The sequence below is a fragment of the Dendrobates tinctorius genome, unplaced genomic scaffold (assembly GCF_039654945.1).
Source record: "Dendrobates tinctorius isolate UK_male_01 unplaced genomic scaffold, ASM3965494v1 ptg000257l, whole genome shotgun sequence".
NCBI lineage: Eukaryota > Metazoa > Chordata > Amphibia > Anura > Dendrobatidae > Dendrobates > Dendrobates tinctorius.
The window spans coordinates 5,919,814-5,934,818 of NW_027361924.1; the positions used below are offsets into that span (position 1 = coordinate 5,919,814).

Genomic DNA, 15,005 nt, shown 5'->3' on the forward strand with positions numbered 1-15,005 from the left:
TATTGCTATAACGTCACTAGTTATAGCGATATTGCTAGCGATATCTCTTAGTGTGACAGGCCCTTTAGTAAATGGACTTTGGAGACTTCACACTGAAGAATGACACATTTCATTCCGAGGAAAAGGCAGAGAATATATTGGGTACAAAGTTAAACCTTCACAAATGAATGTATGTCCGTGCGGCTTCATCGCTCCACCCTGTGAGTCAGAAGGCATCTTGTTAATCACAGCGGTAGTGAATGGGGGCACTGACAATCCAGGTAAGAAAAGGGTTAAAGAAAGTGAATATAAAGGGGGCGGGGGTGACAGATAATGAATGATGATTGAACAGATTATATGTCATTTAATTCTGAGCAGGAAAAGGTTAACTGATTCATTTCCAGCAGAACGTAATGAATTCTACCCAATATGGAGCTTTACTTAAAGGGGAAGTCCACTCTTACAAAATGTGGCTTTTCGGACTGAGCACTTTAATATTGTAAGGTCTTATCATTTGGGTCCTGTGAGATCAGGGGGCACAGTTATTACTTAGATGTGTGTCGTCCGGATCTCTCTATAGAGCTGAATGTATGGGAATAACACTATGTAACCAAACGGCGCAGAGGTGGCCCCTGGGATCCCCTTTATGCTGGTGAATTTGTAAGGCGAGGTCCATGAAGCGTCCTTCCCCTTTAACACTTAATTCTCCTGATCACTGGGCAGATGCAGGAGCTGCTCTATACAGAATACAGAGGGGCTGTTCGTTACTGCTTGTTGAGTATTTATGGTTTTGTAGTTGTAATTTCTATGGAATATTCAGATTAGATCCATCGTAACGATGACATCGCCTCCCGGTAATTTACCATTGCTGGTAGACTCTTGAACTCTGACATTTGCCATTTGTCTTTCTTGCCCAGGTTTTCTTACTAGTCACATTTGTAAACCCTTATTCGGAATAACACCAAAAAGGTATCCGAAAATTAAGAGATCCAGCAATATTACAAAAAATATTGGTTTTATTATTACAATATTTTAATACATGATAAACAGCAATGCCCAGTGGAAGACACAACAAAGCACTGATATCGCCACTCTAATCTATAGCATATAAATATACCAATTTATGCAAGATAGAAGTTTTATAACTTATATAAATATAATTATTAGAGAACAATGTCTGTAAAAAACTTTATTCATATGCCACATGTTCCCCAATGTAAGATGAAAAATATATCACTACCAAGGCAATGCCCATTATAATAAAAAAGCAATCACTATACCCATAGCAATATATAACGAAAAATCACGGCCATGAAGTTGAAAAGCGCTAGTAAAAATAGCCTGGGTAATTCCAATGTAAGTATTAGACATGGGACAATTGTAAAGTTACCTTAAAGTAGGTGGAACATTGGTGGCGCAGTGTGGCGTGTCCTCCCTCACCCCTACGCGCGTTTCGCATGGGCTTCTTCCGGGGGCGTGCCTTTTTGGTGTTATTCCGAATAAGGATTTGATTTATGTATTTAAGTGCCAGCTCTTGGGTTAGCATTTATAAGGACACCTTCTATTTAATATTAGTCACATTTGTAATCAGCAAAAGTCTGATTTTTGGGATCCCCCGACTCTCAGCAGAACTAACAAATATATGAAAATCGAGTACTTCATCTGTTCTCATCGATGGAACACATTTCTAGTGATAGAAATCAATCACATCCGGTATATTCCTGTAAATTATTCTATGATGATTGCTTTTTCCAGTCTTGTTGTTTTTTCACGTTCTGGAATCTAACATCTAACCAAGCTTTTGTGGAGTGGTGTCAGAGGAACCACCTTAGGATTAATTCTGGGAAGACCAAGGAATTGGTGGTAGACTTTCGCAAGGGAAAAAATCCACCAGTAGTGGTGAACATTCAGGGAAATGACATTGAGATAGTCGACACCTATAAGTACCTTGGGGTGATCCTCAGTAATAAGCTTGACTGGGCCCATCACTTGGATGCAGTGTACAGGAAGGGCCACAGTAGGCTTTATCTGCTCAGAAGGCTGAGAGCCTTCGGAGTTAGAGGGGCACTCCTTGCATCCTTCTTCAACTCTGTTGTGGCATCAGTCATCTTCTTTGGTGTGGGGTGCTGGGGTAGTGGCATATCAACCAGGGGCAGGAATAGGCTGGACAAACTGATTAGAAGGGCCAGCTCTGTCCTGGGATGCCCCCTTGATCCAGTTCAGGAAGTAGGCGACAGGAGGATACTGGCCAAGGTGAGCTACATGGTGCAGAATGATTCCCATCCCATGCATGAGACCGTGACAAAGATGTGCAGTACTGTCAGTGACCGGCTACTTCATCCTAAATGTGAGAGGGAGCGCTATCGGAAGTCCTTCCTTCCTGCTGCAGTTAGGCTGTATAACCAGCACTGTCCAAAACGGAGAACGACCCAAACAGTGAACTGATAGATCCAAAGTTGTGATAGTCTGGTTACATCTTTTTTTTTCCGTATATGTACCTACCTACTGTCAATGTAATGCCTTTATGCATCTGTATCTGTACTTGTTCCTGCCTTGCTGCTGTAATGCTCTGAATTTCCCCATGGTGGGACGATTAAAGGATTATCTTATCTTATCTAAAATAATAAAATTAGGCTTTTATTACATCCATTCGTGTTTTACTTTTTTAATTAGTGTGTTAATTCAGTAATTTATTTATGCATTATATCTTGCTTTATATGTTCATTAGTTAATTAATTAATTCATTCGTTGTTTCATCTATTTATTCATAAATTTGCACATGCCTTGACTCTCATCAATCCTTACGCTTCTGATTATTTTATGTATTTCTTTATTATTTCATGTATTTGTTTCCCTTTGATCCCTATTGATTCATACGTTCATTCATTCAATCATCAAGAAATTTCTTCCCACGTTAATTATTTTATAACTTAATTTATTCAATTTTTAAGTATTTCTTCTTTTGTTCTTTCTCATCTATTCATTTTTTTCTTTCATTCCATCCCAGTTTATTTTTTTGTAATTCTTTTTAAATCATTCAGTTTTTCATTGATTCTCTTAAATTCACACATTCTCTCGTTCATTCATTTATGGTTTCGTTTATTCACTCATTCATTTTTTTTATTGTTAATTCACCGTTTAATCCATCAATTAATTCATATTTTTCTATCCGTAGATCTATTTCTTTATTTATTCATTTGTTTGTGCGATCATTTTTATCTTTATATATTCATTAATTGTTTCATTCATTCTTATTTATTATTTATGAATCAATAATTTTTTCATCTATTTATTAAATAATTTGTTTATACATTCATTCCCACGGCCGCCGCTAAGCTCCGCCCTCGGCCGCGCCTCCTCCGGTCAGCTCCTCCTTTGATCGCATGACGCTGCATGTGATCCACGTACCCTATATTTAGCGATGGGTACGCTGGTCGCGCGCTGGCATGATTTTGCCGGCCCAAGCGCCGGCAAAATCATGCCAGCGCATGACCAGCGTACCCAATGCTAAATATAGGGTACACTGATCGCATGCAGCGTCATGCGATCAGAGGAGGAACTGACCGGAGGGGGCGCAGCCGGGGGTGGAGCTTAGCGGCGGTCGTGTGCTGCGCCTGAGAACGCTAGTCTGAAAGTAGCCTAACAAGGATAAATTTTCAAAAAGAGACTTCAAATTTGTTTTTTTTATTCCATAACATCTCATTTCCTTAAGATCCTCCAATATTTTCTAAGCTTTACCATATATATTTGGAGCAGAACTTGATCAGGGTCAGGACCAGCAGCTCGATGATCTCAGAGTGAACCTACCACCATGCGTTACCCATTGATCCCAATACTTCTCCTTGCCATAATATTTCTAAGCTTTGGTTGGTACCAGAACAATTTCCAGGTGAGACTTGTCTACCCACCTTCAAATTTTTGACTCAATTGTCTTTCTATAGTAACTTCTTCTTAGCCACAAAATCCGATTTTATTCCTTTGTGTGATGCAAATTTTCTGAATTTCAGAATTCTTTGAGACATTTTCTTCATACCTGCCTGACACCCAACACCAACCAAAGAAGACAACCTTTGCCGAAAGAGTCGACCCTTCCACCAAAAACTGAGCTCCAAGTAGAAGTAGACGCCATATTTGACAAAATAGAGAAGTTGATTCCCAATGTGTCATTTACTTTCTTTAACCAGACAACAAATGGAAAGAACAGTAAGATTTCCATTTCCAATCCCCGGGAGACGTACTGTGTGGGAGACGACTTTGTTGTCCAGGTCGATATGTTCGATCACTTGGGCAACAGAAAGAGGTATGGCGGAGACTTCTTAAGACCAAGACTAGTTTCTGCAGCTCTTGGAGCTTCTGTTTCAGGAACCGTGGAGGACTTCAACAATGGGTCCTACCATGTTCACTTTCCATTGTACTGGGCCGGTAAAGTCAATGTCAACATCCTGTTGTTCTACCCAAGTGAAGGAGTGGCCGCTCTCTGGAGGTCAAGACATTCCAGTCAAGGAGTTGTTGGCTTCGAAGGGAAATATGAAAAGTTTGGTGCAGAAGCCGTAACTAAATGTGCCTTTAGGCTCTCTGAGGAAGATGGGAAGGAGATCTGCGAATACAAGGACCCTCTATACGAGGAGGTCTTCCACTGCTACAAAGTTCCCAATTTTACTTGTGAAAGTCTGAACGAAATGAGAGGTTATGATCTTCAGATCTCATATCTTACCCTGGTGGAAAAGCAAATATTTCAGAGGTACAATTTTCATCATGGTTTTAACATTTCGTCATTGCAATTCTTATTTCATAAATTAGTAGTACGTATGAAAATAAGCAATTTTCTATTGTATCCTATCCGAGAAATCTGTTTTTTTCTCCTCCTGGATTGATCTTTTACTCTTGACTCAAGGGTAGAAGATGACAGTTGGTGCTTATAGATCTGCACTGGAGCTGTATACACAAAACGTAATGAAGTGGGTTAGGAAACTTACTTTCAAATCCTCCGTCAATGTACAGTAAGAGGGTCTCGTTGCACCACTCTAATTTTAGGATAGAGTGCTGAATGAGAGTAGAGTAGAGAGAGGCTATAATGAGCGTCTCTCACTCTAGAGGACCGAGCACATCTAAGTAGAGGACAATTATAAAGAGTCTAACTTGCTCTGGAGTACCCATCCGGTCCTGCAATACACAGGCAGGTCATTGATTTTAATGCACACAGTGTAATACCTCACTTCACCTTTAGGGGCACTGCAGGGAAACTACACACTTGTCGCCAGGTTCCTCTATAGATCACAGTGATAGTTGCAAGCAAAAAACATGCTGCCCACATTTATTTCAATATTCTATATTTTTGTAGACTTATTAGAAAAATATCATAATTATTTTTATCATTCCTGTTTTAAAGGTCAAATATTGGTGTACAACTCCCACAAATTTCGCCTATCATGGTGACCCAATGCTACAGTAAGTTTTTCGTAGGAGCGAAAAAAATTGATTTAAATTTTTTTTTTAAATCTACCATATATAATTTCTTGGATCTTTTCCAGCCACAGTAAATGACCCAAAGCCAAAGTGTCAGCCAGGAATGATCTCCCCTGTCCCGAGCGGTTACTACTACAATCAGATCTGGAATCCACTTTACTGTAACATGACGGTTTACACGACGGCCGACAACTTTACCAAATGTCTGCAGGGGAAGAAACTCTTTCTGATCGGAGACTCCACGTTACGTCAGTTCATCATGCACTTCACCGAGGGAATCCAGAGTAAGGATCACACCTGTTTTCTTTTGTATTTTTCTCTTGTATTTATCTATTGACAGCAACAGGAGCACTAAGGATCCAGCAGTATGAGGACCTTCAGAACAGCGCCCTCAAGCTCCAGAAAGAGCTTGTAAGTGCTACGCTTCTTGCCTAGAAGACTGGCCACCACTTATAGACTGCAGAGGTGGCTGATAACTGTGCTGAGGAGCAGTAAATAATAGAATTAAAAATACCCTCTGTTCTTGAAAATGGAGAAAAAAATTGCAAAGTTAATTATTTTTTTTCCAGCACTTTGCAATTTAAGCAAAGCCCCTCTAATATTGTTATTTCCATAAATTGCTCTCATTTTCCCTAAGTCACGTCTGCTCTAGGAATGAGCCACAAAAAGTGTCTAAACCATAGAATAAATAAGTCTAGAACTGCAAAGTTATGAGCCAAAATGCACCAAAATTTGCCTAATTTTTCACATAGATCTAGGCTTAACAATGTAAATCAAAAATCTCCTCCAAATTAGTTTTCTCATGATGATAGCCCATCTATAAGAGCAATGGGTCCAGGTTTTGGAATCCCCCAAGGATGTTCCTTTCAGCCACACATTTTCCCTCTGATGTTTCCAAATGCAGAAGAATTGTAGAATAACATGGTGGCTTTAAGATGACTGACCAAGCTTGTAGTACATGGATGGACTGGGACCACCAGAGAGGGAGACAGTCTAACTTAGAGGTCCTCTCTTGTTCACTGAGGGGGTTCTGTGGAACAGCCCTCCTTCTATGATGGCCATTTGTCCTAGTTGGATTTTTAGACAGTGGTCGTCTTCATTTATATCATACTTTTGTATGATCATCTTCCCTTACTGATATGTTTGTTTCCTTTAGTTGTGAAATATTTCCGATACCATAAAAAAGGATGGGCAGGTTGGTCTCTGACGCTGGAAGCCATGAATATGGAGAAGGATATATATGTTTCCTATAAAAGGCATGGCTTCCCACTGGAACACTCTGGCTTCTACTACATCAAGGAGGACCTCTACACCAGTTGTCAAATTGACCAGCGTGGAGGGGGGAAAGATACCATTTTTATGATCACGATGGGACAACATTTTAGACAGTTCCCTCTAAAAATTTTCATTCAGCGAGCTGTCAACATCCGCAGAGCTCTGCAGCGACTGTTCCTCAGGAGTCCTGCCACTAAGGTCATCATAAAAACTGAAAATACAAGAGAGACCTTTGCCCCGCCGGAAAGGCGAGGGGACTTCCATGGCTACACTCAGTATCTGGTCCTCAAGGAGGTTTTTCAGGGGATCAATGTTGGTTTTGTGGATGCATGGGACATGACGGTGGCATCGGCTACATCGTCTGTGCATCCTCCTGGGTATACATTTGCAAATATATTGAGCCTGTCATTCACCTTTGTCTGCTAATGAAGCAAAATAGGAAACAACTATTTTTTTTAGTAAGTTATTTGGACCACAAGGGTGTTTTATATCATGGGAAGGGTAATTCTCTTCTGTCAGGAAAAGTCTTGGAACAACATTAAGGTCCCAGTCTACAGAAGGCTTCTTGGACCAGATTGTCTTTTTTGGATTACTATTATTTTTTGGGGCACGTTATATGGACCAAGAGGGTATTTTAGATTGGGGGAAGGTCCTATCGACCAGGGCATTTCTATTCCATCAGATTCAGTCTGTTGGGGCAGCAACTACAGAGGGCTTCTTGGACAAGATTGTCTTTCTTGGTGATTGAAGGACACTTAGGCTAGGGCAGAACTGTTGGACTAGGGTGTAAATCCTAAATATGGGAAGATTTTTTGGCCAAAATAGATTCTAGGATTGGGGAAGATCATTTGAACCAGGACAGGTCTCTTACACTAATGAAGGCTTCATAGATATAAATACAATCAGGAGGTTTTTTGGGGCTACCAAAGATTACTTCAAAGATTACTTTGACAGAGGGGTATCTTTTCAAACAGGCTACTTGGATAACAGTAAGTTTTTTGGATTAGGGAAGACCACATAGACCAGGGAATGTCTCCTAGAGAAGGGAAAGCTTTGTAGACCTAAATATGATCAGAATATGTTTTTTGGAATACCAAAGATTAATTTGATCAAGGAATATCATTTAGATGAGGGAAGGCTTCTTGGTGCACAGAAGGTTTTTTTATGGATTAGAGAAGACCACGTGGACCAGGGAATGTCTCCTAGACTAGGGACAGCATCTTATCAGAGTAGGATTAACCATAGGATGTCTCCGGACTATGGGATGTCTCCTAGACTCGGTAAGATGTTTTGGACTAGGGAATGTCTCTTAAGCTAATATTATGGAAATTCTTTTTACAAAAAGATGATAGGATGTTGTGAGCCTGAGACGATGATTTCTTGAACCATGGATAGAAAGGTGCCTTCAAGATATGTCTCTTGAACCAGTTTTGGAGACCTCCTAGATTACAGTAGAGAACAATTCTAGCTCAATTAATAGAGGGATGGTAATTTGCATAATGTTATAATTTGTGCACTTATGAAATAATTTATTTGCATAGTATTATGAATTTAGTGTCAGTAAACCAGTGATTTTAGATATTTCTTATCCAATAAAGTTGAGTGCAAGATGATACATTCTCCAGACTTTCTACTGGTTATCAGATAGATCCCAGTAATTAGTCAACGTATTACCAGTGACCCCATATGTTATGCTCCAAATCTTCCTAAATGGCCCCTTAAAGTCTTTCTTATTTTCTTTAATATTATTTTATAGTGCAGCATAGGGCAGTGGACATAAGGAAAAATACCTTTTACAGATCCATCCGCTGCACTGTTGCACCAGAATTAATGTTTTACTGGTATGAAAATTAGGTCCAGAAGTCCATTGTTTAGTCCTCTCAGTGCACTTGCAGTCTATGGCTCCACATCAATTCTCCCTCCTAGTGCCGCCCCTACTTTTTGATTGACAAGAAGAAGAAAGGCGACATTGTGCAGCAGAGACTGTATCTCTGTACTCAATCAAAGTGGGCAGTGGTACGGGTGGAGAGAAAAAAAGAGGAGCCATAGACTACAAGTGCATTGTTACACAAACCAGGAGGTGAATATCCATTGTTTTTATTTTAAAGGGAACCTGTCACCAGTTTTTCCCATATAAAGTAAGGCCACTACCATTAGGGTCTTTATTACAGCATCCTGGTAGGCTGTAGAAAAGTCCCCAATCCCCTTCCCACAGCTTTAATTATACTCACCTGCGGCACAGTCCAGTCTAATGGGCGTCTCTGGTCTTGATCCTTTTTCCTTAGGATCGCCGTCCTCCCTTCCTGCTTAGTTTGGATGATCCATCCTACGTCATCCACACTGTTCCCATCGCGCTTCTGGGCAGACAAACGTCTCTCTGGCGTTCCCACAAAGCAAAGTGCTAAAGTACGCATGCGCATGAAAAGTCCAAAGAGCACTGATGACCTGACCTGGAAGTAAAGCCAGTGTATGTGCACTACATTCTTTTACTCTGCCCTCAGCAGGGCAGAGAGAAGTGCGCCAGTGCAGGAACGCGTTGGGAACACTGTGTGGATGACGTAGGACGCGTTTTCCACACAAAGCAAAGAAGACAGCGATTGCAAGAAGAGAGGAGATACCGGATCAAGACCAAAGTGTCACAAGGGTGTCAAGTCCCCCTGGAAGACTTGGAGCTGGACAGTCACGTTGGATAATGAATCACAGTCCTCTTTAGAGACGTGTGATTCATGTCCTAATGTAAATGGATTTCCCTTTCCTTCAGCATTGAGAGATTTAAGGACTCTTTCCATGCTGGTTGAGATTATACAGCCTGGTTGTTCTCAACTGCTTACCCTTTACTCCCTCTATATATACAGGCTCTGGGTGTTTAGTCCCTGCCGGTGAAAGATTCGTCTTCCTGTGCTGTGTGCTAAAGCTAAGTAGTTGAAGTTTGTAGTTGGAGTTGTTGTGTTCTGTAGTTTGCTGTAGTACATGTGTGTTTATCTCCTGGTACTTTTCCCATTTAGTTTATTTCTCCCAGTCCCTATCCTCCTCCCTATTGTTGGTTAGTGTTTTTGTATAATAGAGGTTTTCTGTTATCCCTGATTTGTTTTTGTGTCTGTTTTACCTTTCATTTCTGTCACATGCTTCATGTGGTGGTGGAGGGGACAGATTAGGGTTTTTACAGGATCATAGTAAGGTTGGAGACTCTGGCCTCTCCACCTTTAAGAGTAACCCCGGGGCAGTGAAAGCTAGGGTCCCAGCTCCAGGGCCAGTTTGAGACCCCTCATCCTTACTGAAGACTGTCACAGTGGGACACAAAGACACCTATCGTATCGGACTGCCCCATTTGTGATAATAAACCATAACTCCCAACAATAAACCATTCAGAAGGGATGAAGAGGCATGAACAGTAAAACATACCTCTTTATCCCTTCTGAATGGTATATTGTTGAGATTTATAGTCTATTATCGACAGTGGAGGCTACAGTAAACCAATTAGGATTTTGGATTTATAACTATGCCCCATTTGTGAGTATAATAAAAGTTCTTTTCTGGGATCTGTAGAGAGGATTGGGGACTTTTTACAACATTCCAGTATGATGTAAAAAAAAGGCCCTAATAGTGGTGGCTATACATTGTATGGGGAAAACCTGGTGACAGGTTAAGCAAGGCCTTCCAGTGTTTTTTTTTTTTTGCAGGGGTAATCCCATAGTGGACAACCCCTTTAAGTGAAATATAAGAAAATTTATGTGTTCCTTCTTCACACCTTTAATCTAATAAAGTAATTGCCTTTAAAAGAGCTGTCCATTGAGTAATCCCTCCAAATGGCTTAGAATTGAATTAAAAAAGTAGTATTCACCTCATCGATCCCAATGCTGCATCTGTTCTATATCTTCTTATGAGTCCCTTGTGTAGCCAGTGTGTTAGGGTTGGTGGATCACACTTTATTAGATACTTTATTTAGTGCGATCGCAACCCGGGGTCCACTGTGCAGAGATGATAACCTGCTGCTAGTGAGTAATGGCGGAGCAGTGTGGCGAGCAATCACCAAGAACACACGGGGTTAAACATCACCCTGTGTGGACTGACTGCAGATTACCCTACTCTGATAACTTCTCAGAGGGGTGATCACTGGCTGAGGAATACCAGCTCAGCTAGACGCCGAGTAGCAACGAAAATAAAACTATTTTAGCTCCACTGAGTGGCGCAAAAATAAGAGTACCAAGCTCAGCTAACGGCTGAGAGGTACCAAAAGAGGTGTGTGCTATTCCCCAAAACAAAAGGGTTAAAGCAAGTGGGTTTGACTGTGCTCTGTAAACAGCCCGTGCTAACAGCACATGCGGCCGAGAGGCGCTAGGCCAAGCCACGGAAAAACCTGCCTCTCTAAGGAAAACTGGACGTTCACACACGCCGACAGAGAGGCAGAGTCTCCACCCACACACACATGACCGCAAATGATCTTAGAGCACCTACAGGCGCCTCAAGGTTCCTTTTATAGACTGTACTTAAGTCCAGTCAGACAGGACCTTAGTCGTGGACCAATCCAGGACTGCCACATCACAGGAGCAGCTGATGACTGAACACCAATGAGAGGTCGCCACCTCTCACGTACATGCTCAGTATTGTAATTCCCGGACTTAGCCTCAGGAACGTCTAATTGCCACTGCCTATTGCTAGTTACTATAGCTGCAGCTGGAGAGCCAGCAGTAGCAAAGCGCACAGCACAAGTCTGAGCAAGATGCTGACTGATGTCTCTGCTGAGCAGGCTCCACTGCAGTCGAAGCAGAATGGGGCACCGCAGAGGGAGATAAGGCTTGGATCTACCTTGTACAGAGAGAGAATCCCGGTGCCTATCATTATTCACCCGGTGAGCCTCGCTCTGCTCAAAAGTCACAATAATCTGTGGGGCACGAATGTGCTCAACAGGCTCCCAGGTCCTATCTTCCGGTCCATGACCCTTCCAGTTGACAGCAAAAAAATTTTTGCCATGCACTACCTTGGACCCGACAATCGCGTTCACCTCAAACTTGTCCGAAGATGTACCAGTAGTCCCAGCAGAAGACTCAAGAAACCGAAACATGTGAACGAGTTTCAAGAGGGAGACGTGAAAGGTGTTGGTAATATTTAGGTGCGGTGGAAAGAGCAGGCGATACACTACAGAATTTGCCTGCTCAAGGACTTAAAAAGGACCTAAATAGCGAGGAGCAAATTTAGTGGAATCTACGTGAAGCTTGATACTATGAGCTGAGAGCCACACTAAATCCCCGGGTGCAAAGACAGGAGCGGAACAGTGATGCACATCAGCAGAGACCCTCATTCTCTCCTTAGAGGGCTTGATGGCATCCTACGTGCAGTCCCAGATGTCGCGAGCCTTCACAGCCCAATCCACCACACTCAGAAGACGAACGGGCAGGGGCACAGGAAAACGTGGATGCTGACCATAATTGAGGAGGAACGGTGTCTGCCCTGTCTATTGCTAGTTACTATAGCTGTAGCTGGAGAGTCAGCAGTAACAAAGCGCACAGCATGAGTCTGAGCAAGGTGCTGATACTGACATCTTTGCTGAGCAGCAGTTGAAGCCAAATGGGGGACCGCAGAGGGAGATAAGCCTTGGCATCTACTTTGTGCAGAGGGAGAATCCTGGTGCCTAACAATGATTGGCTGAGATGGCATTTCCAATATTAAAATGGAAATTGACAAGGTGGAAATTCTGTGCAATGAGAGAACAGGAGTAGCAGCAAATTGAGGAGGTGATCAATCCATTTTAATTTATTTTTTTTCACCCACTCTGAGCATTGGCAAATCCTGCAGACAACACATTATTGCTGGGGTGTGAGATTGTAAGCTTTGTTGGGGTTTTAACTGATTTGAATGGTTCAACCCTATGTATATCACTACGCAATATACTGGTGCTATAATATAAGTAAATAATTAATAATTAATAAAATGCTGGATGATTTGAATATAAGGCATCACGGTATCTGTATTGATTTGTATTGTCAATTATATAATTGTACTTGCTGTTCTTGTTTTATAAGGGCAGCAAGCTGCATGGTACATTTCCCCCCTTGCATGTTCACATATGAAGGGGACTGTAATGGGGTTAAAAAACACCCCTTGCAAGTTAATCAGTATCATGTTGTTCTGCCCATATTAGCATTTATTATGGTCTTGCCAAAGACGTGGCTGCAGCACGACCAATGAAGCTTTTTCTGTTATTCCTTATGACTTAGGTCAAAAGTACTTTTAGCTTAAAATGCTTTCTCATAGTTGGATACTATGGTAATCAGTGAAGTATGAAGCTTTTGTTCCACATTGAAAAATCTTCCTATATTGTGTTATTATGAAAATTCAGACTTGTCATAAGGACTTTGCATACATGCTAACCAATATTTATATCAGTTTCTACAAAAAATACCCATGACAAAAGTGACCTGAAACCGTTGCAACTCCAGTCCTGTAAAATTCAGGGGCCTTCAAAATTCCAAGTGTATATAAGAAATTTTGTAATATATCTTTATCAGAGAAATATTTTTTTTTATTAACTTCAGCTCTTCCCCCTTACTGCTGACCTCATCATTTATTCTGAAAAACATCTACAGTATAATAAATCATGGTCAAAAGAAGAACAACTTCCAGCTCATTGAGGGATCAAATTCTGCTGCTAGGCGTATGGAGAGTGGGAAAGGAGAAACAAAGTGAGAGTGAGATGGAGACACACCTAGATCCTGCTGTTGCTTTCTAATTAGTGTTTTATATCAGTGGTTCACGATTAGATCCTGTCACTATCACTGACAGGTGCAATACACTGAAATTCTGCAATTAAGGTGAGTGATCGTACAAGTGGGATTATAAAAAAAAAATAAAAGGTGAAAAAAAAAAAATTCAAAAATGATATTGCTACAAAAAAAGAAAAATGTTCCACTATATAAACTGCAATAAAAAGCGATTAAACCATTAACTATACCGCTAACTTGTACCAATAAAAACTGTAGCTCATCACTCAAAAGAAACAAGTCCTCAGACAGCTCCATCCATGAAAAAACAAAAACCGTTAATATGAAAAAATGTGTAATGCTCCAGCTCAGTACAGTAGATTCTGTTACCAGATCATTCTTTCCAGCACAATGAATGCCATAAAAATGAAACCCATAGCAGAATTAAATTTTTTTTTCATATTTGTTTTTTTTTTTAATCTTCCTATTAATTATATGGTAAAATAAATGGTGTGATCCCAAACAAGAGCTTGTCCAGCAAGAAAAAAAAAGCCACCCGCATTGATATCGGGATGGAAAAATGAGAGAAGTTATCGCTCTTGGGAAAAAGGGGGAAAAAATAAAATTTGAATTCAGTTTTTGTCGCCTTGCTGGTGAGCATAGCCGGTAACCTGAAGAATGTGACTGTATGTGTGTGACACATCCCTGGCCGGCGCCTACACATCTCCTACACGTCTCCTGGACTACCAATGAAAGAATACCTGAGAAAATCTAATAATAGACAGAGATGCTCTGATGGGGGTCACAGTGACACATTACTTGGCGAGTAAACCTTGCTATAAGGTGAGCAGTCTTATTAACTATTTGAAGACAATACATGGAGGCAGATGCCGAAGTTTTTATCAGTTGGGTCTGGAGGACTTTCTTCAGTTTTCTTCATGGCTGGTGACAGCCTGTACAGGGTTCCCCATCTCCAAACACACTGCAAGCAAGGAGTTCAATCAAACACCAGGTCCTCCTTAGGGTTTAGTAATGCAAGAAGGGCAGTCCCCACCATTATTTAATTTTTTTTAGTGTTCAAGATGTGATTTTTCCATTTTAGGATCAATTTTTTTCATCGGTGCATTCCACTGTAAGGAGGTAGACCGGACCTGCATGTCTGGTCCGGAACTGAAAGGGCTGCATCCTCTGTTTACGGGGGGGGGGAAGCCTGAGTGAGGCGGACCTTCCCCTGCGGCAGGAGGGAAGGAGGAGAGAGACGGGGATTCCTGTTGACAGGAGGGGGCGGGGAGAGCTTAGGGAGAGCACGCTGACACAGGGGTATAAGAAGGAAAAGTGCGCGCTGCAGCAGGAGTTGGCGCCAAGTAAGTGCAGCGCGCAGAGCAGAGAAGAGCGTGCTCTGCCCCCCCCTCCAGAGAGTGCTGGCCCTGTGACAGGCCATGCTGCTGCTGTCTAGAATAGGAGCTGTGGTGCTGGGGGGGGATTAGCTGTGCCAGCAGAACGTAGCCGTATCAGCAGAGCGGAGTGTGCGGAGCCGTGTGAAGCTAAGCCAGGTGCCGAACACTATGAGACAGTGAGTGCCACACC

General features: G+C 41.7%; 1 protein-coding gene across 3 annotated transcripts; it reads left to right on the top strand.

The window, feature by feature from the left end:
• Window positions 1–8,333, top strand: LOC141069163 (NXPE family member 4-like). 3 transcript variants are annotated; one of them, XM_073558545.1, is made up of 6 exons: window positions 1–260; window positions 3,692–3,868; window positions 3,987–4,720; window positions 5,369–5,427; window positions 5,511–5,729; window positions 6,602–8,333. In XM_073558545.1, the coding sequence occupies exons 2-6, from the start codon at window positions 3,791–3,793 to the stop codon at window positions 7,144–7,146; spliced, it is 1,635 nt and encodes a 544-aa protein (XP_073414646.1). In that variant the 5' UTR covers window positions 1–260; window positions 3,692–3,790; the 3' UTR covers window positions 7,147–8,333. The 3 variants fall into 3 exon arrangements, with proteins under 3 accessions (XP_073414646.1, XP_073414647.1, XP_073414648.1); XM_073558546.1 differs by having other exon boundaries at window positions 3,736–3,868; XM_073558547.1 differs by lacking the exon at window positions 3,692–3,868.
• The last annotated feature ends 6,672 nt before the right edge of the window (window positions 8,334–15,005 follow it).

Excerpts from the sequence above, each read along its gene's own strand:
- LOC141069163 (XM_073558545.1), top strand. The coding sequence starts at position 3,791 with ATGCGTTACCCATTGATCCCAATACTTCTCCTTGCCATAATATTTCTA. Across the intron at positions 4,721-5,368 it reads GAAAAGCAAATATTTCAGAG|GTCAAATATTGGTGTACAAC; the intron begins GTACAATTTTCA and ends CCTGTTTTAAAG. Across the intron at positions 5,730-6,601 it reads CTTCACCGAGGGAATCCAGA|TTGTGAAATATTTCCGATAC; the intron begins GTAAGGATCACA and ends TGTTTCCTTTAG.